Raw genomic sequence first — 24,385 nt, 5'->3', positions numbered from 1 at the left:
CTGCAATGGAAGGATAGGTAAAACTGTATTGGAAGCTATTTGTATCTTTGAAATGGCACATATACTGCCGGATACAGATTTTTTTTACATTCACGTTTGCATCCATGTACCCAGTTAATGCTGTCATATTAGTTGCTGCTGAATAAAGGAATGGTTGTAGATAACTTAAAATTATCTAATTCAAGCCTGGCCACTACAGTTTGTGGATCACTGATCACTTTTATAACTAAAGAAATCCATCATTTATGGCCAGCATTGTGGTACAGCAGATTAAAGCCCCGCCTGCAGTGCCGGCATCCCATATGGCACTGGCTCGAGTCCTGGCTGTTCCAGTCCCAATCCAGCTCCCTGTTAATGTACTTGCAAAAGCAAGGAGGATGGTCCAAGTCCTTGGGCCACTGCACCCACATGAGAGACCTAGAAGAAGCTCCTGGCTCCTAGCTTCAGATCAGCTCAGCTCTGGCTGTTGCAGCCATTTGGGGAGAGAACCAGTGGATGGAAGACCTCTATGTCTCTATCTCTGTAACTCTTTCAAATAAATAAAATAAACCTTTTTTAAAAAAAATAAATCCACCATTTATGTTTGTTATTAAATAACAAAGTCCCAAATCATAACTCTTCTGGTTAGGCTGACTAGACTCTATGATGACACAGAACCTGACTTTTCTGGTAAGTTTAAAAAAATTTTTCCTAGGAAATATGAATTTTAAAACATTAATCTCATATTCAGTTTTTGATACTCTATATCTATGGTTCATGGGATTGTGGAGGGGCAGAATTGGCTGAGCGAGTGTACTGACCACCACATCACTACTACTGAATTTCCAATCATCTGATAGGTATCTTTTCTTACCATATTTGATTTAGTTTTTGAAAAATTAACAAATTTATCTTAACAATCACCCTGTACTCCATCAAAAGTACAAGTTGTTTGAAAATATGATTGATCTTTGATGATGTGTTATTCTAGATATCCCACAGTAGAATAAAGATCTCTGTAGACCTGACAGCTAGAAGACTACACTATGCCAATGGAGTCCTACAAAGAACCTACTGAAGAAGAAGAGGGTATTTTTGTGGGCACTCTTATTTTTTTAAAGATGTATTTATTTAAAAGGCAGAGCAACACACACACACATACATACATAGAGGGAGGGAGAAAATGAGAGAGAGAGAGAGAGAGAGAGCGGGAAAGAGAAGAAGAGAGAGAGATCCTCTCCCTGCTGGTTCATTCCTCAAATGGCTTCAACAGCCAGGTCTGGGTCAAGCTGAAGCCAGAAACTTCATCTGGGTCTCCCATATGGATAACAGAAATTCAAGTTTTTGAGCCATCACAGGCTGCTTCCCAAGCTTATTAAGTAGGGAGCTGGATCAGAAGTGAAGCAGCCAGGGCTTGCAGTGGCATTCAGATCTGGGATATGGGGGTGCAGCAGAGGTGTCAAGTTGGCATAACCCAGTGTTCCACAACACCCACCCTTTTGTGGCTATTCTTTAACTGACTGAATTAACCAAGCAAGAAAACTCCTTGCCAGGATCTACGGGCACAGAATGCTGGTTAAAAACAAAACAAAACAAAACAAAACAAAACACCGTAATTCTGGAGAAACTTTAAGGGTGCGTTATAATTGGCTCCCTTCTGCTCTTAGTCCTAGGATGATAGGCTAGAAGGGTGGGCAGAAAGTAATCACTCCCCCTTACGACATACCAACTATTTGCAGAGTTCCAGAGTCCTACATCCACACTCTTTGAACTGAGGAGTTGAGAAAGCACATTCAAATGTCCTTAATGATTTTTTTGTTCTCTTAACAACCTCTAAAACATCTGCTCCTATCATTTGTATTAATTCACTAAGAAGCCCAATCTAAACATGACATCCCAAGAATGCTTTATTTCCAGAACTGTTTAAGGTAGGCTACTCCAATGGTGGCCTTCAGTCTATTATTACCAACTCTCTATATCCTCCCAAATTAGCTTACTAGACCCAACTCCATCAAAAATGAATAGCAGTTACCTTCTTAGTACTGGCTTCTCTAGCAAATATTCTATATAGGTTATTTTTAAGCACAGTTATTTCATTTTTCCATATTTTACATTCATAAAATCTAAAATTAGCTTTCACTAATCTTTACTTATTCTTTGACAGTAGACAGGTTCCACAGGCTAGGGTGAAGGAACTCAATTTAGATCCCTAGCCACTCACTTTTATATTAATCCCACATGGAGTCAGGTAGAAATAGTCACTTGACATGTCAGATATTTCACCCTTGGAGTAAAACTTTAACATTCTTTCTTCCTTTTGACTCGTACCTTTACTATCTGGTAAAGTAGCTATTATTTATTCTATACCATCAAAAAGTTCACAAAGAGACATGTCAATAGGTAGCTACATGATTTTACTGTCATCAACAGTGAGGGCTATTGGTAGAACTCCAGCCCTAAGGATAAAGGATGAAAAGGAAGAATTACTGACATGAAGAAACTGAGGTTTTTAGTAATAAAGAAATGCCTCTGAAAGTATTACCAGAATGTAGTCTTTGCTCATTTTAAAAGATACAGTGCGGAAAGTTCTTCTGAAATGTCTAGAGAGATCTCTTCCCGGTTTCACTGGCTTTCGGGATGCTCTACCTCTTCCTGCGGTATCAGTGGCTAGAATATGCATGGTGTCCTAAGGGGCTTAAGACTATGGCACGTGGTATTTTCTGAAGATGGCCCAGAACAGTATGTTATTCTAGATGTTGTTCTTTCAACATGACTTTGACATTTTTTTGCACTGAGTAGTAGAGTCTATGTCACAGGCTGTTACTTGCTTATAACCATGTAATACTTACTATACATATCCAGGAATGGATAAGAAGGGTAACAGAACTTCTGCCTGTTTTCTGGCCAATTCATGGCAATTCATGACTGAAGCCATCATACTATGAGAAGTCAATCTGTGAGAGGCCACATGTGGGCAATCTATCAGGAGATTCCTAACTTGGAGCTTTTCCCCACCAGATGCTGGAAATACGAACAAAGGAGCCTTCAGATGATTCCAGCCCCTAGCTGTGGAGTCAGGTCTGAGTCTTCCAGCTGACTTCCTACACGTCACAAACAGACGCAGGCCATCCCTACTGTGACCTTTCCAAACACCTGGTTCACAGAACTCCTAGGCAGAAACCAAAGTTTGCTATTTTACACCTCTGGTTTGTCATATAGTAATAGCAAATGGGCTGGCGCTGTGGTGTAGCAGGAAAGGCTGCCGCTTGCAGCACTGGCATCCCATATGGGCGCCAGTTCAAGTCCTAGCCGCTCCACTTCCAATCCAGCTCTCTGCTATGGCCTGGGAAAGCAGCAGAAGATGGCCCAAGTCTTTGGGCCCCTGCATCTGCAAGGGAGACCCGGAAGAAACTGCTGGCTCCTGGCTTCAGATTGGCCCAACTCCAGCCGTTGTGGCCATTTAGGGATTGAACCAGCAGATGGAAGACCTCTCTCTCTCTCTCTCTCTCTCTCTTATTTCTCTCTCTCTCTCTCTGTCTCTGTCTCTCCCTCCCTCTGTCTGTAACTCTGCCTCTCAAATAAATAAATAAAATCTTTAAAAAGATAGTAAATGAAACAAACTTGTAGCAGTATGAACTCAAATGGGGAAATGACCTTGGAGTCTAGTAAATCTACCTGTGTGAGTGCAAAGTCTTCTGAATACTGGCCATCTGATAATGCTCAGCAGCCTGTAAAGTTAAGGGCAGGGCATTAAGAGTGAAGACATCTTTCTTTGCAAATCTCTTTCAAGGCTCAATTTTAAGTATTGCAAATATATTAGAAAATTTGGTTTTATCTTTTCTTCTTGTCTCAAGCACAGTTCTTTGGCACTATAAAAAGTATTGTACCACCTCCTTCATTTTAATAATTCTAGCTTGTTTTCTTTTTTTTATGTTGACTATTTCCTCTGCTTTATTACAAAGATAGAAACTTGAATTGACAGTTGTTTAAATGATAGGTCAAGACTTGATCTTTTTTTTTTTTTTTTTTTTTTTTTTTTTTTTTTTTGACAGGCAGAGTGGACAGTGAGAGAGAGAGACAGAGAGAGAAAGGTCTTCCTTTGCCGCTGGTTCACCCTCCAATGGCCGCCGCTGCAGCCGGCGCAGCGCGCTGATCCTGGCAGGAGCCAGGAGCCAGGTGCTTTTCCTGGTCTCCCATGGGGTGCAGGGCCCAAGCACCTGGGCCATCCTCCACTGCACTCCCTGGCCATAGCAGAGAGCTGGCCTGGAAGAGGGGCAACCGGGACAGAATCCGGCGCCCCAACCGGGACTAGAACCCGGTTTGCCGGCGCCGCAAGGTGGAGGATTAGCCTATTGAGCCACGGCGCCGGCTAAGACTTGATCTTTTCATGCCTGCATTGTTGTGCAGTCAGGAAGTGCTGTTCTGCTGCCAAACATGGGTGAATATCTTTTCATTTTTTTGGTGAGTGTCTTAGTCCACTTATGCCACTTATGCCACTCAAAAAAATGCCATAAGTGGCTGGCTTATAAATAAAAGAAATCTACTTCTTATAGTTCTGGAAACTGGGAAATTCAAGACCAAGGTGCCAGCAGACTTGCAGTCTGGTGAGGGCCTCCTGGTTCCCAGATGGTGCCTTCTTATTGTGCCCTCAAATCACAGAGGGGGCAAGGCAGCTTTCTGGGGCCTCTTCAAAGGGGACTGATCTCATTCTCATATGGCTCCTGCCTCAAACCCACTACCTTCTGAAGGCCCCACCCCCTAATATCATCACCTCGAGAGAAGATTTCAACCAAATTTGGCAGGGGCAGAGGTAGGGGCAGCTTGGTTTTCTGTTCAGAGCTATTCTGAGATGTGAGGATTCCTGAAGCTTCTCATTACCAATTTTCTCAAATGTAAAACAGAATAATAGGCCAGGAAGAATTTATCCCCATATGGTAGTAGGTGATGTCCTAAGACTAGAATCTTCTACTCTTAAGTTTTCTAAATTGGTTAATTAAAACCAAAAACCCCAAAACACTGTCTTTCTAAGTATTCTCTTTTACATAAATAATACTTTTATTGCATTCCAAAGGTTTCAAGCTATAGGGGGGAAAATTAGCATTATTATAATACCTGACAAAATGTTTTGAGCCACTTTTTCACTCCATTCAGGTAATTCTTTTGCTCTTTCTTCTGAAACTGGCTCACAAGGTACAATGTGACTCAGATTAACTTCTTCACTTGAAGTATCTTTAGTCTAAATAGTAAAAATGTTTCAAAATATGAGTTAGTTAAGTACTAACAGGTAAATGGTAAGTATTATGTAATAAAATATTAACAAATACTATTTATAATATATAATTTATGTATTTTTAAGCACAATAACAGAACTGCCATGAAGCAGAAAACTGTTCTGGTTTTATAAAATACCCCACAGATAAGATTTAAATACTAAACTAACTCCAATATAGCATTTGTCAAATCATATTTAAATTAATTATTTTCTTCTTTTCTTGACTAGACAGAGTTCTTTTCACACTGATACCAACCCTGTGTATTACTAGGTACACAAGTATACAGTAAGGTTAAAAGATTTCTGTCAAATGATTCAATCTGTAAGGATTTATCCAAATAACTGATTTTTATATGGAGCAAGCAAATTATCCAACTTGAAACAAGAACTAATACATATTAATACAGAATCTGCTATTCCATTTAAATGGAAATGGGAAACAGAAACACCTGCACCTTGCTAATTTAACAGCAATAAGAGCAAGGGTCAGCACCAAAAATCTCAAAGTTAAATTAATTCATTTTAAGTACTTAGGAGCTCAGACCTTACAGAGTTATAAACTAACTCAAAAATCAAAGTGCTTAAAGAAATATAAAGAATTTCACTTAAATACACACACCTTAAACAAACTAAAACTTCTACATGGAAGGAAAAATAACACACAAGTAAAATCTAGAGACAAACTGGGTAAAATATTTGCAACTTCTGACAATGGGCCAATATCTCTAAGTTATAACGAGCTCCTGGAAACTGAGAAGAAAAAAAAGGCTAACAACCCACTCATAAAAACAGACAAAGGTTATGAAAAGACCATATACAGAACACAAAATTCAAAGAAACTTTAAGCATGTTGCTCAACATTATTCAAACTGAAATCAACACAAATTTAGATATTTTAATACATCATTCTGATCTATCAGACTGCCCAAACACAGAAAGACTGAGTACCCACTCTGTTGGCCAAATTACAGGGAAAGTGGTAGTCTTCGTTTCTCCACATTCCAATGCCCCCAGTGAATGCTGAAACCAGGTAGTACTGATTTCTGTGTCCCAAATAGACAGACAGACAGACAGATATAGATATATCCTACACATACTAGCCTATGATCAAGTTTACTTAACAATTATTCACAGCAAAAGATTACCAATGATAAAAATAGAACAATTATAAGAATGTTTTGCAATAGCAAAACTGGTACAAATTTCTTTTTCCTCCACAATTTCACAAACCAAAAATTTGTTCTTATCTGACACATTAGCAACCTCAGCATAAGATTTTTTTTCTTTCCTTATTAAGTCCAGAACTTTCACTTTTTCTCTTGGAGGAAACGCTACGGCTCCTCTTTGGCATATCCAAATTTCCAACCAAGTCTTTTGCTCTGGAGCCAATATTAGTAAAGTGAGGGTTAACTGAACTCATAAGCACTATGATACAGGCCTATGTCACTCATCTCACTTCTTAACAAGTTCTTTGCTCTAGTAGATGAGGAAAAGATCGTATAATACATGAAACTGATGAAAGGTACTAGAACACACTATCACTGCTCCTTTATTTACCTTTTTTCCACGTTTTCCTTTAAGACGCACATCCTTACTGCCTTGGTCTGTAGGACCCAACTGTCTCACATCAGTATCAGAGGCTTCCTTCAGTTGGTCAGAAGGGTGTCTTGTTCTTCCAGGGATCTGGAATTCATTTTCTCCTTCTGCTCTGTTCCAGTTGGCCTAAGGAGTGAAGGACTAAGCTAAGCATTAACCAGAATTTTCTCAGACTACTTTTCTCCGGATGTGTTGCGTTATGCTTTAGTGACACACTTGTTCAATTGTCAATAACAACCACTTATACTTCTATCCCTAAACTCTTGTTTCATCTTATCACCAATTGACAAACCTCTGAGTTCTTTGGTTCAGACAACATGGTTTAAAATAAATGTCAAAGTATAAGAGATAACATAAAACAGTTGTTAATGTAAGTAATATTTAAATCAGATGCAACTACATTTGAATTTAATTAAATAATTGATAATAAATTTTAGGAAACACATATGTATTATATATGACTAAAACAAGCTTAAGGGTAATTAGCAAAACTTAGGTCTTAACTACTCTGCATTGCTGAAAGCCTTATTTTGCTTTTCTTTGTTTTTTGCATTAAAGTACTTTGCAAGTACATATTCTGCTAAATGATGCTTTAAAGTAAAAACTATAGCCGATAACTAGCTTTTATTTCTGGCTGAATTTCTGAGACAAGAGAGCCAACTAAAAATACATGTTAATTAAAATAAAATTAACAGACAAAACATATACATTAATGTAAAAGTCTATTTAATTTCTTTCCTAAAGCTCAACAAAACCAGGTCAATGAATGAAAGGAGAAGTAGCTCCACACTAGAGTGTCACTTCACTCAGTACACAGCAAAACTAAGATGAATCCAGATGCATTTTACCATGTCCTTTGAACTCTCCATGAGCACACTGAGGCTACAAACTTCTGTGTGGCAATCCATGTGTTTTGTTAACACAGATTAAATTATTGCTGGCTGTCCTAGAGTACTGGCTTGTTGATCACCAGGTCATGCTCACATACTTGGGAACAGAAGCTATTCTATAAATTGTTTTATTCTCATGTTCTCACTCTTCCCATCCCACCATGTTAGCAGTTAATGTTTGGTTAAAAAAGATTCCAAACACCTACTGACTGGAGAGAATACAAGTTTATGCTATCATGCTGTCAGTTTCACTCAACCTCAGATAACTGTCACTAATCATTATCAAAACATTCCACTCTTCTTACCATATGGTAGGATGGGCAGAACACCTAAAGAAAGCCTCTTCATAACAACCTATTAGAACTTCCTGTGACAAATAAGCATGTGGGCAGAGAAAAGGCTAAAGTTCACAGGATGATCTTATTTTTAAATCTCATTGTATTTTCCATATATTTGGTCTTCATGTACCAGAAAAAGATGATTTTCTCAAACAAAACATGTTTCTTTCTCAAAATGCCAATCATATTCCCAAAATGTCCAATATAAGCCATGTGCTAAAATTACCTTCACTTCACCATTCAGTCCCCCTTCCCCACCAAGAAGTAAACAGAAAATGACAGATAATCATTTTAATCTGTTAGCATTGAAAAAAATGGTTTAATGGATTAACCTTTTTTAAAATAAAATATTTGTTTATTGGAAAGTCAGACTGAAAGAGAGAGAGAAGGAGAGACAGTGAAAAAGAGAGAAACTTCCATCCACTGGCTCACTCCCCAAATGGTCCCAACGACCAACCAGGGCAGGGCCAACCAGGAGTCAGGAGCTTCTTCCAGGTCTCCCACAGAGGTGCAAGGGCCCAAGAATCTGGGGCATCTTCTGCTGCTTTCCCAGGCACATTAGCGGGGAGATGAATCAGAAGTGGAGTAGCCGGGACTCAAACTGGCGCCCATATGGCAAGCCAGCACTGCAGGCCATGGCTTAAACCACTGTGCACAATGCCAGCCCCTAATGGATTAACTTTTAATCTTCACCATAGTACAATGAGGTGGACGTTATTAGTAGCATCCACATTTTATGATTAGGAAACTCAAGTATGGAGATGATCAGTAATAGTTGAGTTAATAAATAACTATTAAGTAGAAGAGTTTGAATCCAAACTCAGGCAACTTGATTCCAGAACACAAAGTTAAACAGTATTTACAGCAAATTCCCAACATATAGTTGTGAAGATACAAATTATATACTCTGTCTCCTAACTCTGATCACATTAGAGGTTATTACAACGTCTTTAAAAGCAGAAGTGCTGATGTTAAAGCAGATTTTCATCCTAAAGATAATCACTCAAGTTACCTGGAGCCGAAGGTCAGACATCTGTCTTAACAGATCCTCAAAGAGCTCTCTATCATCTTCCGGTAGCTCAGAGGACAAGACGACCCCTACAAAGCATCCTGCTGCTTGCAGCATTGTATCAGGAAACATGTAAGCTCCCACAGTGCATTTCAGAACTGGAGATCTATCAGGAACTAGAGGATACAACCAGTCACAAACCTGAAAGGATTAGCCAGAACAACAAAAAATGAATGAAATTAGATTTTCACCATGGTTTTAATGAAACTGTTTTATTAGAAAGTAAGTATTTATAAGTTTGAAATAAAAACATTTGTTCATAAAATCATTCAATAAAAAAACCGCTAAAAATGTCACTACTTTACCAATTATATAGTCTCAACATTGATGGCATTAAACAGTCCAGTGTTAACCGATAATTCTAGCTTTAAATAAATAACAAAGTAAATCAAGGTTTAAAAAAATTATTCAAATTAGACATCACTCTGTGGTAAACTCAAACTGTTTTCCCCAATACTATATATGTATGAGGGTTTTCAAAAAGTGAACAGAAAATGTGCATTATGAAAAAGTCATAATTCTGAATTTTTTCATCAAAATAAGATATATTTTTTTTTTTAAGATTTATTTATTTTATTTGAAAGTCAGAGTTAGAGAGAGACAGAGAGAATCTTCCATCTGCTGGTTCACTCCCCAACTAGCCACAATGGCTGGAGCTGTGCCAATCCTAAGCCAGGAGCCAGGAGCTTCCTCCGAATCTCTCACACGGGTGCAGGGGCCCAAGGATTTGGGCCATCTTCTACTGCTTTCCCAGGCCATAACAGAGAGCTGGATTGAAAGTAGAGCAGCTGGGTCTCGAACCAGCACCCATATGGGATGCTGGCACTGCAGGTGGCGGCTTTACCCGCTACGCCACAGTGCCGGCCCCAAGATATCTTTTTGAAGTACTCTCATATTCACTGATTGAATTCCCACAGCAATCCTATGAAATTAGTTAATATTGCCATTTTATGTACCAAAAAACTGAGGCACAGATAAGGCCACTAGGTTGTGCAGTCAGCAGCTAAAAAATGGAGCTAGCACTGGACCACATGCAGTGTGGACCAAACAACTAATTTAATTAGAAACCCAGCACTTAAAGTACAGAATGATTTTTGCTAGTCTCTAGAAAACTTGACATTACAGAGCTAGAGTAAAGCATGTTTTGGATTCACTATCGTGAAGTTAAAGCAAAATAACATACTTTTGCAATGTCATCTGGGGAAGTCAGCTTTTCATTACATGCAGACTTAAGCTGGCTATCTGAATTAAGAACAGACTAAGTTTAAATCAGAAATTCCAGCAACTCAAATGAGTTACTAAAATGTAATATTGATAATATCCACTACATTGCCTAACTATTAAGGAACTTGGGAGACTGATTAATCCATTATCAAAACTCTGTGCAATGAACACAATCAAAGTGTATGAGAGATTTCATCCAGATGAGAAATTCTGATAAACTGCCATCACCTCAGATCAAAAAAATATAAATGTGAAGGATCAGAAACAAGCCTAGCCTCTGCCTACTAGGCCAGTAGCGATCGCCACTCAGTTGTGACAAGCAAAAATGTCTTCAGACATTGTCAGATGTTTCCTGGAGTAAGTAAAAATTGTCCCTGGATGAGAACCTCTGACTAGCCCAGTTCAGATCCTAGCTGGCTCTTGATGACATCTGTGGTATTTTTTTTTTTTTTTTAATTTTTATTTATTTTTTATTTTTTTGACAGGCAGAGTGGACAGTGAGAGAGAGAGAGAGAGAGAAAGGTCTTCCTTTGCCATTGGTTCACCCTCCAATGGCCGCCGCGGCCAGCGCACTGCAGCCGGCACACCGCGCTGATCCAATGGCAGGAGCCAGGTACTTATCCTGGTCTCCCATGGGGCGCAGGGCCCAAGGATTTGGGCCATCCTCCACTGCACTTCCCTGGCCACAGCAGAGAGCTGGCCTGGAAGAGGGGCAACCGGGATAGAATCCGGCGGCCCGACCGGGACTAGAACCTGGTGTGCCGGCCCCGCAAGGCGGAGGATTAGCCTAGTGAGCTGCGGCACCGGCCAGACATCTGTGGTATTAATAGTTATACACCAACATGAATTACACAATTTCTTCTTGAAATTAAGATTATTAGATTTCTTCTTCAGATAAAGAATTAAAAATTTAAGGATGGACTCTGACTTTCCGCAGGTCCTATCCTCACAGAGTTAACACCAACGCAAAACTTCACAATTTAAAAAACAGAAAATACTACAAACAAAACATAGATGTACAAGACTCATAAAATACATTTTAAAAGGAAGTAGAGGCCAGCGCCATGGCTCACTAGGTTAATCCTCCACCTGCAGCGCCGGTACCCCAGGTTCTAGTCCCATTTGGGGCACCGGATTCTGTACCGGTTGCTCCTCTTCCAGTCCAGCTCTCTGCTGTGGCCCAGGAGTGCACTGCAGGATGGCCCAAGTGCTTGGGCCCTGCACCTGCATGGGAGACCAGGAGGAAGCACCTGGCTCCTGGCTTCGGATTGGCGCAGCGCACTGGACCATTTGAGGGGTGAACCAATGGAAAAAAGGAAGACCTTTCTGTCTGTCTCTCTAACTCTGCCTGAAAAAAAAAAAAAAAGGAAGTAGAAATCACCCTGGACACAAATATTAATAAACTGCTATATTCTACACAGATTTCAAATTATGTTCACATTTTCCTTTGGCTTACCTGAAGAAACCCAGGAGGACGGTTCAGAACTGTATCAAGAGAATTATCCAGGAACCTCACGATTCGAAGGTACCCAGGATATGAAGGCGCACTAACCTCTCCTGCAGGGTTTACAAAAAAAATCTGTACTCCATTTGGTATCAAAATCAACTCATCTGCATCTAGCCCTAAGGACTCAAGAGGAGGCGGCTGAGAATGATTCCTGTAGAAGTCTTCTCCAACTGATGAGAACTCCCCGGAATCTGTCCCATAGGACACCGTGTAGTGGCCCTCAGCAGCCTGCGGCGTATAAGCAGGAGGAGCTTCTGCTGGACAACTCTGAGATGGTAAGGATGAAGCAGCAGGCAGAGCAAGGGACCCTGCCCCTGCAGCCGAAGCGCTTCCATTTTCTTCAGCTTGCTGAGATGCACTAACGGGCTGAGGCTCTGGTGCCTTCTCACACAGGTCTTTAGGCGGAAACTCTGGATATAACTTGGGCACTTCCTGAAGATCATTCCGAAGAGAAGTGGCAAGACCTTTCTCTAGAATTTCCAACCTGGTGCGTACATTCTGTAGAGTCTCTTTCATTTTCTGCTGCATCTGTCTGGCAGATTCCCACCCAGGGCCTGTGTGTTCAGCAGCTGATGATGAAATGCTGATTCCTCTGAGTAGGTGTCCTATTCCTTGCTTATAGTAACTCTTTGCTTCCTCCTTCTGACCTGACTCATCTGTACTCAGTCCTTTATTTACAAATAAAAAGGCCTTCCTGTATGCTTCCCTGATAATCTCAATTTCAGCAGGCTCTCCATTTTGTGGTTCTTGTTCCATTTCTGCAAAACAGGAAATATTATCATTAATGATTTTGGTTAGCTATCTGTTTACTTATCCATTACCCATCTCTCCTACCCAAATATATTTCAAGAGAACAGGAGCCTTGCTTATCTCCAGTCTTGTTCACTATTGCATTCCCTAAGCCTACCACTAGGTCTGACATAAAGAAAGCTATGAATATGTATTTATTGAACAGATAAGTAAGTGCTTTTGGTTTTGAACAAGCTAATTTAAAAATAAAAAATAAATCTATTAAATAATTTTCTTACTCTAGTTTCTCAAAATCATGGTATAATTAGGGTTAGAACAAAAGACTCATTCTAATATTTATTATCATATAAATCCAGACTATAGACAGTTGAACCACACATTGGGGAAGACAGAAATGGCAGAAAATCCAAATGAAACTTTAACATTACCTTACTTCCATTTAAAGGTGGCAGGTTACCCACATGCACTTAGTCTGCTTCCCTCACCTAATCCCTTTAAAATGACTTTAAAATGATTAAAAAGGCATAAGTAAAGACATGAATGGGAACTTCACAAAACAGTATTTAAATAGCAAGTGAAAAGGCACTCAACACACTATTCTCTAGGAAGAAGAAATTGATATCCGTAACAATACCAACACTTACTGGATAGTTAAACACTGATTAGTGATAGACATGACAAGTGGAACTCTCATACATTGTTGGTGGAGGCTAAAATTGGTATAGACACATTGGAAAACTGGCAATTTCTACTAAAGTTAAACCATATACCTATTCTATTGCCTAGCACTTCTACTTGCAGGATATATAGCCAAGAGAAATGGATACATATGCATGCCAAAGACATGTACAGTAGATCCTCACTACCCACAATTTCCTTTCGAATGGATTCAGTTATTCCTGATCAGAAATTATGTAGAAAATTCTAGAAAAACAATTCTCAAGTTTTCAATTTTGACCTTAGTGTGATGAAATCTTGTGACTCATCCCTTTGTCCAGTGCTTCCATGTTGTATCACTATATGCCCATTAGTCCTATAGAGCTGTCTCAGTAACCAGATTGAGAATCACAGTATAACAATGCTTATGTCAAGTAATACTTGTATTTAATAATGGTTCCAGAGTGCCAAAGTGGTGATGCCAACAATCTGGATGTGCCAAAGAGGAACTGTAAGGGCTTCCAGTAAGTGAAAACATGAAAGTTCTTGATTTGAAAAGAAAAATTATATATGCTGAGGTTATTAAGATCTGTGGTAAGAATGAATCTTCTGTCTGCAAAACTGAAAAAGGAAAAAGAAATCTGCACTTGTTTTGTTGTGACACAACAAACAACAAAAGTCACAGCCACAGCAACTGGTTAAGTGCTCAGGTAACATGGAAAAGACATTAAATTTGTGGCTGAAAGATATGAACAGAAAATACGTTCTGATTGATGGCAGCTTATTGTACCAGACAACACTGAATCTATATGAAGACTCAGCAAGGGGTCCCCTAAAACAAATGTCACTGACCCACTTACTACAAGTAAGGGATGTTACATAGATCCAGGAACATGTTTGAACTGAAAACATGTAAAAATAAATGGAGAGGCTGTGTCTGACGGTTAAGAAGTTGATGCCACATTTCCAGTGCAGTTAAAGTTGATGAAGGGAGAAAGGATGCCATTCAAACAATGTCTTCAATTGTGAAACCACGCTCTTCTTAAAGTAGCAGCCCAACAGAACCTACATTCATAAAAGTGCAAAGCAGGTAATAGGGAAAACCATGAAAGGACAAAAACTTTTAAATACACTGTCCCAAAAGGTTTTGGCAGAAAAAAAAAAAAATCCTTGAACTATCAAGGTTCTCCAAACATTGACATCATTTACTCATGACATTTAACTATGGACATTGCCATGGCTTGGTGACCCAGGATCACTGGAAACAGACAGTATTAGTCAGCTTCTTGTTTCTACAAGAAAATACCCGAGGCAACTAAATTCATAGAGAAAATGCTTATTTAGGTTCAAGTTCAAGATCATGTGGCCCCATTGGTTTGGTAAAGGTGGTAGATGGCAATGGCGTAGCATTTGTAGAGGAATCACATGGCAAGCCAACTGGAGAGACCAGCGAGACTGAGCTTTGCCTTTATAATCAACCCTTTCCCAAGAACCACTTTCTCAGGGCTTGTCTCGAATGATCTGAGGACCTGACATTAGGCACACCCCTTAAATGTAATAAATGGATTTTCTACCTACTTTGTGTCATTAACTTAAACTTTAGGGTTTAAAGTTCTGCATGAGTTTGAGACCCAAATCATGTTTAAACCATAGCACAGATGATATTCCATTCTGACAGTCAGAAAATCAACAGTAGCCTAACACTACATTATAATGCTTACATTATTCATCTCATCACACAGGTATTATATCATCATACATCATCCAAAACAAAGAGGGAAAGGGTGAAGAGAGTACAGTAAACTATTTTGAGAGATATCACATTCACATAACTTTATCACATTATACTCATTTTTATGATTGTTCTATTTTAGTATTAGTTATTGATAATCTCTTAGTGTGTCTACTTCTAAGTTAAACTTAACTACAGGTATATATGTACAGGAAACACATAAGATATTCACATACATGGTTCAGTACTATCCAGTTTCAGATATGCACTGTTGGTCTTGGAATGGATTGGGGGGGGGTCACCTTATGGCAATACTGCCAGCAGCTATATTCACAAAAGCTAAAAGTTGGAAACTATCTAAATACCCAGTTAGAGGAGACTGGATACATAAGTGGTACATTCACAGAATGCAGTAATACACAGAAAATTTTTTAATATCAAAAAACTCTAATGCTCTGTCGGTGCCATGGCTCACTAGGTTAATCCTCCACCTGCAGCGCCAGCACGCTGGGTTCTAGTCCCAGTTGGGGCACCGGTTCTGTCCCAGTTGCTCCTCTTCCAGTCCAGTTCTCTGCTGTGGCCCAGGAGTGCAGTGGAGGATGGCCCAAGTGGTTGGGCCCTGCACCCGCATGGGAGACCAGGAGGAGGCACCTGGCTCCTGGCTTCAGATCGACACAGTGTGCCAGCCATAGCGGCCATTTGGGGGGGTGAACCAACGGAAAGAAGACCTTTCTCTGTCTCTCTCTCTAACTCTGCCTGTCAAAATAAAACAAAACAAAACAACAAAAAAACTCTAATGCTAACAATACCAAAGAATCTCACCAATTCTTTGAACAAAAAAAAGGAGAACAAAAGTCTTCATTGTGAAACTACATACTGTATGATTCTATTTAAATGAATTACAGAACAGGCAAAACTAGTCTATGATGACAGAAATCAAAATAGTGCCTACAGGTGGAGGACACAGACTTTAAAAGGGACAGTACAAAATTCTATGATCTTTGGAAATGTTCTCTTTTTCTGGGTGATTACATGGGTGTTTACAGTCATGCTTCCCACTTTGGTCAGTAATATGCCATATATACAACAATGGTTCCCATAAGATTGTAAGTGGAATTCAGAAGCTCCTATCGCCTAGATTCATTGTAGCTCAACACATTACTCATGTGTTTTTGGTGATGCTCCTTACTAAGCAAACCTACTCCATTACTGATCATATAAAAGAAAAGCACACATTTAAGGGGCTTCAACAGTGTGCAGAAACAAGGTAGAGATAGTACACATTTTCATGAACACATATTCTCATGAACTTTTTAAAGTATGGAGACCAATGACTGCATTAGTGGCTCTGTAAGAGGAGGAATAGGGCCCAAGTTAGCAAGCTTGTCCATCTCACTATGTTATGCTCTCTGCCACCTGGAATCTGCAGAGAATCCCTACCGGCAAGAGGCTCTTTCCAGATGTGGCTCTTCAACCTTAGAATTCTCAGGTTTCAGGTCATAAGAAAACAAACTTCTTTATAAATTAGTCTGTAGTATGCAGTTATAGTAAATAGAAACTGTCTAAGTCACGAGGGGACTCATGAGAGACAGCCAAATTTGTTAACCGACATGCTCTCATGATGACTAACTCATTCCCTCCCTCACTACCCCATTAATCCAATCATGGATTAATTACTCTTCAGGACAAAGCCCCATGACACAGTCACCTCCCAAAAGTCCCCACTTCCAAATACCACTAACATAGTATGACTCTGGGGATTCAGTTTCCAACACAATTCTGGATGCAAAGACTGAAGCACAGCAAGAGTAGTGTATGCACTTTATGTTATCCCTCAACAAAACAGATGAATAATAAGGCCATCACTCGTAAAGACAAAGAGGGAGGACAGAGAGTCAACCGTGCCTGGTACAAAAAAAGGAGGCAGACGAGCAGCAACTCCTAAAACAGACTTGAGAGAGCAGAAGCTTAAACTATCCTATCAGTGAAGACATCAGAGAAGCAGCACCATTTACATCAGTATCAAGGAACCTCTACATGGCACAGAAATAGATGGAATCCAATCTCTGCCTGGAAAGGGAATAGCTGAAAAGCAGAGAACTGAAACCTCTTACAAAGCAGCACCCTCAGATCTCTCCTCCCTGAGCACCTAGGACACACTTTCACTACAGCCTGGAAGGAAGACAGGAAGCTTTAAACCAGAAAGGTGGAAAATGAAGTCTCTGGCTGGGAGGCTATCAGGCATGATTAAAGGTAAATACCAAAAGCAAGGTGATTCACTGAAATATGACATAGTAGATATTAAACTCTCAACTTTCTTCCCCAACTTTGTTCTTAGGAGCTATGGCAGTCCTAGACCTCTCCAGAAAGGAGGCTGGAAATGTCTTGTCTGGGGCATGTCAAGAAAAAAGATCCAGACAGTGACACTGAGCATTCCCCAAGGAAAACTGTCAAGGTAACTCCCCAGTAGAAAGCCACAGCTGATAACTTCTACATCAGTGTCTCAAATCAGCTTCCCAGTGCCCCAATCATTCAAACACAGTAGTCCTCCCTTATTAGTTTTGCTTTCTGTCGTTTTAGTTACCTAAGGTCAACCACAGTCAGAAAACATACTGTAGTTGTTTTGACTCTTTCAAGAGACTATATTCAAATAACTTTTATTACAGTATGTTGTTATAAGGTTTTATTAGTAAAATTATTGTCAATCTATAACTGTGCCTAACTTGTAAATTAACCTTATCACAGGTTAAGTGTGTATAGAAAAATATAATAGATATAAAATTCAATATTATCTATGGTTTCAGGGACACACTGGTGATCCTGAGACATCTCTCCTTAGGACAAGCAGTAACTGTGTGTGTGTGTGCACACACATGCACATGCAGCCGGCCAAGAATCACAAATTTGAGGAAAGTATTACAGATAAAACAGTATTTCATTATTCTTATTAGTACTAAAGAATAATGCAGTTTTGTTGAAATTGACAATGTATAGGAAAACTTTTTAAAAACCCTATCATTTATATCAACATGAAGAGAAAGACTGCATTCATAAGATAAAAATAGAACATGCATACCCCCAAAAATGGACATTCAAAAAAATGAATGGAACTTTTAAAAACTAAATATAAAATATTTGGAAAGAAAAATTCAATACAGGGGTGAAAACATAAGATTATGTAATTATTTTTAAAAAGCTCAGAAAGCAGAGCAAAATATAGAGATGATGAACAGGAAAGAGAGGTTGGTGCTGTGGCACAGAAGGTTCAAGTCCCAGCTATTCCACTTCTGATCCCCCTCTGGTAACACACCCAGGAAAGCAGTCAAAGATGGCCCAAGTGCTTGGGCCCCTGCACCCACTTGAGAGACCCAGAGGAAGCTCCTGGTTCCTGGCTTTGCTGTGGCCATTTGGGGAGTGACTAAGCGGATGGAAGATCTTTCCCTTTCTTTCAAATAAATAATTATTTAATTAAAAAAAAAAATAGAAAAGAGCACGTAAGAAAATCAGGACCCAAGGTCCTGAATTATAAAACTTCCAGATATAAAAAGAATGAAAGACCTTAAGAAATAATTCACAGAATTTCTCATTAACTGGAAAACATGAATTTCCATTAAAGATAAATGGATAAAAAATAATAATAAAAAAAAACCTGCCAAGTAACAGGCCATGAAGTCAGAACACTAGGCTCCAAAGGACCATCTAAAACGGCTTATACAAAAAGTGAGAATTATAAGCGGTAAGAAATTTCTACATAGCAACTAAAATTTCAAATAGCACAATTAATTCATAATTCTGAGTAAAAACAAAAAACTTCCAAACTCAGTCAAATGACTGCTCAGGTATTGTATCCTCCATTTCCTGGACACCATGTTTGGTGAAAGAAATCTCAAGGCTGATGATAGAGTTCTGAAGATGGCAAATATGTAACTTGTCCAGAGTAGAAATAAAACTCCAGAATAGATTTCTCCCAGAAACTAAAATTGATGAAACACCCAATGTATTTCCTTGTTTTAAGATGATATACACAACTGTGGGAGGATTCAGGGTTTAATTTGTGACAAATGCATGGAAAATTAAGACTATTAGTTACTAACTCTAAGAAAAACAAGATATGGAGGCAGAAATAAAAAGGAACCCCAGTAGACAGTATATTTCAGTTTTGATTACTTACTGTCTTATTAATAAAATTATGATATCATATTGAAAAGATGGGAAGACCAACGAATAAAGTTTTGTGTGCATGTGGTAAAGAAAGAGCAAGTTAGAACTTCATCTTTCCTACTAGGATGTTAGTGGAAAAATGCCTAAAACAAAATAAAAAGTAGCAATAAAAGCATAATGTTTATAGAGATATAGAAAGTCCAAAAGAATTCGATAGGGAAATTGATACAAGCTGTCTTAGGAGATAGGGGAGGGTTTAGAATAGTTGGATTTCTGATTTTCACTACAAAATTTGTAAAAATATTTAGTTCTTTAAACTATGTGAATGATGTAAACATTTTAATTCCATGCTGTCCAACAGAATTATAATGCAAGCCACATATGTAATTAACACATTTTTCTAATAACCACATTAAAAGTCAAAGAGAAACAGGTAAAATTAATTCCAATGATAGTATTTTATTCAAACACATCCAAAATATTATTTTCACATGTCATCAATAAAAACAGTACTGATGAGACAGTAATCAAGATCATATTTGTCCTGTTTAAAAAAAGTTTATCTCAATGCCAACCAGCTCCATTGCAAGTTCTCAATACCCACATGTGTCTAGTGGCTACCTATACTGGACACCGCAATTTCAGAGATGCTTTTCCTATGTTCTCATTGGAACTTATCATGGCAGGAACATGAAGGCATTGCAGAAACTGTTATCTAGCGTTAGTGATAAAAAGCTATGCTTCCTAACCTGAAAAATAAGCTATTAATCACTCTTATCACACAGCAATTTCATGATAATCAACAGAATATATTCAGTACATGGTTGAGAAAATACCTTATACAAATGATCATTTACAGACCCTCCTTATTTGCCTTATGTGAATTCTATCAAAGCTGACATTCCCCTTCCCTGGAATTTTGTCCTGTTGTGTCACTGGAACCCCTTCTCTATTCCATAGACCCCAATTCCCTCTTCTTCCCTCAGAAAAGGAATTCTATACTACATGGGACGGCCTTGTGGCACAGCAGGTTAGTCACTAGGGATGCCAGCATCCAGTATCAGAGTGCTGGCTGGAGTGTCAGCTACTCTGCTTCTGATCCAGCTTCCTGCTAATTAATGCTCCTGGAGAAGGAATGGATGACAGTTCAAGTATTTGGGACTCTGCCACCCACATAGGGGACCTGAATGGAGTTCCAGACTCCTGCCTTTGAAGATATCAATCTTTGTCTCTCTGCCTTTCAAGTAGGTAAATAAGTCTTAAAAAAAAAAAAAAAAGAATTCTAAGCTCAACCTTCAGAGCTCTTAAGAAATTAAGCAATACATTCAAGGCTTATCATATTCCTAAACATAAGTAAGCGCTGATTAAGTATCTTTGAAAGATTTAAATAACTATTAAATGACTTTAAATATTTAATTTTCAAAGCTGAAAAAAATTTTGAAATGTCAACCTGAAGTATTAAAAAAGTATAATAGTTAAATCTAAATCAGAATCAAAACCAGATACCAATGATGACCTTAAGTTATGATTTTTAAATGTTCTAATAAAAACACATTTCAAACATAAATATGAGGTTTGAAAAGTTTATGGAAAATTAAATTACAACCTTATTTGATGCAAAATTTTTGAAAGCCATGTAGGTTTTTCATAACATACATTCTCCATGAACTTTTTGGAGCTACTCATATTTCTGTGTATATGCTTTTTAAAAAGCTCAACAACAAAGGTAAAATTCCAAATCAAAATATTTAGCATATTAATTCAAATCTCATAAACACTGGAAGTGGTAAATAATCATGCTTAATGGTGAACATAAGCAGTCTCCTATAATACAGCATTTACCTCTCTAAAGCTAGCAACAAAAGTTGTTCTAACGTCCACCTATCTGGACCTTTACCAAAAAAGGGGCTTTTTATTTCTTAATTGACAAGTTATATTTACAGTAAACAGAGCGATCTTGATTTTAATATTAAATAAAGCTAACCTATCCATCAAGTCAAATATTTGATATTTTTTGAAATGAGAACAGATTTGAGATTTACTCTCATCAGTACTGAAACATACAGTATTCAACTATTAGCTACATTCACCACGCTGTGCAATGTATCTCAGAAAGAAAAATCAAACCTAATCCTCCTACTGAGGTGGGGAGAATGAGGGATGGATAGTCAGGGGGCTTTTTCTAAAACCTGGATGCAACTGCCAAGTCCCACTGCATTTTGACCTGTTAGGGAAACTATGTGCCACAGGTGAGAAGTAAACCACATACCAGGTAACGCAAGGGCTTCTGTTTCGAACAGGTCATCCCGGTACAAAGCCTCCAAATTAAGAGCATTATTGTAGAGGAGCAAGAATCAGGATTCAGAAAATCTGTTTATAATTGGGCCTTCTTGTATCGCCTCCTGATTTGCAAATATATTGCAAGCCAGTATTTTGAGGCAACAAGGCTCTAGAACGCAAACTGACTGATTACAATACAACAAAGCACACCTCGGGGACCTACCAGAGACCACCAGAGAAATCTGTTGCAATCTGAGCGCGGAAACTGGGCCGAGCCTGCAGCAAACGCAATAATGCCGTGTCACGAAGCAATGCGCGTTCCCACAGAAACTTTCTGCGCACGCAGAACCAGGACCGACGGCCCCTGAGCTGTGCCCCCTAGTCGACAGGAACACACGTATTCCACGGCGAAAAGCAACTGCAGCAGGCTGGGGACTTTTTGCAAAGACCCCCAGGCGCTGGGGGGAGGGTGAACAATCACAAAAATTTCCAAAGCCAAAACAAACAGCGGGGAGTGGCGGGCAGGGATGCTCCTGGAGGGGCGGGGGCACTTTCCACGCAGAAAGCAAACTGGGGCGCAAGGGGTGTGGGGTGCCTCTCGTACGAGACGGGGAGCAACAGAAACAACTTCTCAAACTATCCTTTCTCGGAATTGCTCCCCTTCCCTAAAGGAGACCCGGGTGAGCGGCCCGGCCTCCTCCGCCCTTCTAGACCGGCCCTCCCCGTCCCACAGCGAGTCCACCGGGCCCAGGGCACCCACGCCCGCCCTCCCGCCCCGGAAGCCGCGCAGGGGCGAGCCACTCCCCGCCCCACCTGTGCCTTCCAGACCGCAGCGCCGCCCCGAGTGTCCCCCGCCCGGCCGCCGCTGCCCAGCACCCGCTCCCTCGGACGAGCCGCCGCGGCGCCGCGCTCCGCCCCGCCACAGTCCCGAGGTGCCCAGCGCCCTGCCCTCCCGCGCGCGCGCCCGCCGCGGGCTCACAAAGTGTTCCAGGCCGCGCGCCCCCGGCGGCGCCACGTCACGCGCGCGCGCCAGCCCCCGCAACCGCGCGGCAGGGCTGTCGCAGACTTGCTCTCACGGGTCGGCGGTTTCCCGCGGACTTGTGACCAGCCCGCCCAGACGAGGTTCAGTCCACGCTGACCTTCCAACTGCCGCGTGGGAAGACGACAGTCAGCTTCAGTCCCAGGAGTCGCTGTGAAACTCCGCCAGGAGGGGAAAAGAGCGAGCGCGGGAGGCCTGCGAGCACCTCGCGGAGTCAGCGGCTCGGCCGGGACCCCAGCCGGGGTTTCCAGCGGCAGTGTAGCCCGCCCCGCGCCTGCGCACTCTCTCTGCCCCGCTCACCGCGGTCTCGGGAGAGACTAGGACGGGGTGGTAGGCTGCGAGGCCTGCGGCCGCTGGAAACAGAGCTGAACACTTTGCACCTGGGAGAACAATGGCTAATCCTCCCCTTGGAACCTTGTCCTTGTGACCGCGCTGAGTCTCCAAAAGGCTGCCCACAGCAGCAAGGTTCAAAGTTTGCTTGTTTGCGCTAAACATCCGTATCCGTACCGCAAGAAGTTAACTTTCGGACTCCAAAGGATAAAGGAGCAGTCTTGCCCATACCATTTAGGAATATGGCATGCTAAACGGAAAAAAGTAAACATCCTGTCTACTTTTCCTCAAAAGTTCTTTAAAAGTGGTACAATGCTGTGATGACAGATTCATACTTGTGAATAAGCCTTCCTTAGATAAATCTGTATGTGATGCCCTGGTATTTAAACATGCTTAAGTGACTTGTCTAGGGATGGCAGTGACTTGTTTCAGATGAATTTTTACCCTCATTAGACAATGTGATGTCCATAATAATGTACAAGATACATGAGCAAGCTTTTCTTTAGCAGGAGCAAATTGTATTCCTTTTCTTCAACTCATTTCCGTTTCACATTGTGAAATTTTATCTCAATGCAGTGTGTGGGTTTATTCTTGAAAATATTTTCTTTATTACCTATTCCTCTACCTAAAAAATAAGTAAACAAATTTAAATATAATTTTTAGAATTTCCAAAAGCTGTAAACTATTTTAAAAATGTGAAGTTTCTACATATACAAGATCATTATAAATAGAAAACTAAAGAAGTTAAAGCAAAGCTACCGGAACTAATGAGTTTGTTAAGGTTGCAAGATAGACAAAGCAACATATAAAAATCATACACACAGTGTATACTTCAAGAATTAAACTGAAAATTCCATTTGCAATATTATGAAGAATAAAAATTCGGGGGGCTGGTATAGCACAGTGGGTTAAGCTACAGCTTGGCACTCCTGCATTCCATAGTAGAGTACCTGGTTTGAATCCCAGCTAATTAGTACTTCCAATCTAGCTTCTGGCTAATGCCCTTGCGAGACAGCAGAGGGTGGCCCAAGTGCTTTGCTTCCTGCCACCCAAGTATGCGGCCTCTATTGAGTTCCACGCACCTGGTTTAGCCCAGCCTCTGTTGTGAGCATTTGGAGAGTGAACCGGAAGATGGAAGCACTCGCTCGGTCTCTCTGTCCCTCTCTTCATCACTGCCTTTCAGATAAAATAAATCTTTTTTTAAAAAATATTTATTTATTTATTTGAAAGAGTTACACAGAGAGAAGGAGAGGCAGAGAGAGAGAGAGGTCTTCCATCCGCTGGTTCACTCTCCAATTGATGTCAATGGCCAGAGCTGCACTGATCCGGAGCCAGGAGCCAGGAGCCAGGAGCTTCTTCTGGGTCTCCCACATAGGAGCAGGCCATCTTGTACTGCTTTCCCAGGTCATAGCAGAGAGCTGGATCAGAAATGGAGCAGCCGGGACTCCAACTGGTGCCCATATAGGATGCTGGCACTGCAGGCGGTGGCCTTACTTGCTTTGCCACGCGCTGGCCCAAAAATAAATCTTTAAAAGGAATAAAATACTTAGGGATAAATTTA

At 40.3% G+C, this 24,385-nt stretch overlaps 1 protein-coding gene across 6 annotated transcripts in view; it reads right to left on the bottom strand.

The window, feature by feature from the left end:
• SPART (spartin) overlaps nucleotides 1-22,774 on the bottom strand; it is a 29,936-nt gene extending 7,162 nt beyond the window's left edge. For 2 of the 6 annotated variants that reach the window (XR_016212938.1, XM_089303708.1), the window contains exons 1-6: nucleotides 22,269-22,369; nucleotides 21,679-21,731; nucleotides 11,825-12,633; nucleotides 9,088-9,285; nucleotides 6,809-6,973; nucleotides 5,092-5,215 (exon numbers count right to left, since the gene is read on the bottom strand). Coding sequence is in view for 3 of the 6 variants with exons in the window: in XM_089303708.1 (XP_089159834.1) it covers nucleotides 5,092-5,215; nucleotides 6,809-6,973; nucleotides 9,088-9,285; nucleotides 11,825-12,631 (1,294 nt within the window). In the remaining 3 variants the exon portion in view is untranslated. Of the gene's footprint in view, nucleotides 1-5,091; nucleotides 5,216-6,808; nucleotides 6,974-9,087; nucleotides 9,286-11,824; nucleotides 12,634-21,678; nucleotides 21,732-22,268; nucleotides 22,428-22,594 lie in introns of those variants that run through there. The other 4 variants (XR_016212937.1, XR_016212936.1, XM_008273554.5 and 1 more) reach the window with 4 other exon arrangements.
• Between the last annotated feature and the right edge of the window lie 1,611 nt (nucleotides 22,775-24,385).

Source organism: Oryctolagus cuniculus, chromosome 9 (assembly GCF_051225735.1).
Source record: "Oryctolagus cuniculus isolate XC-2025 breed Fujian yellow rabbit chromosome 9, ASM5122573v1, whole genome shotgun sequence".
Lineage (NCBI taxonomy): Eukaryota > Metazoa > Chordata > Mammalia > Lagomorpha > Leporidae > Oryctolagus > Oryctolagus cuniculus.
This window is presented reverse-complemented; position numbering and strand designations above follow the sequence as displayed.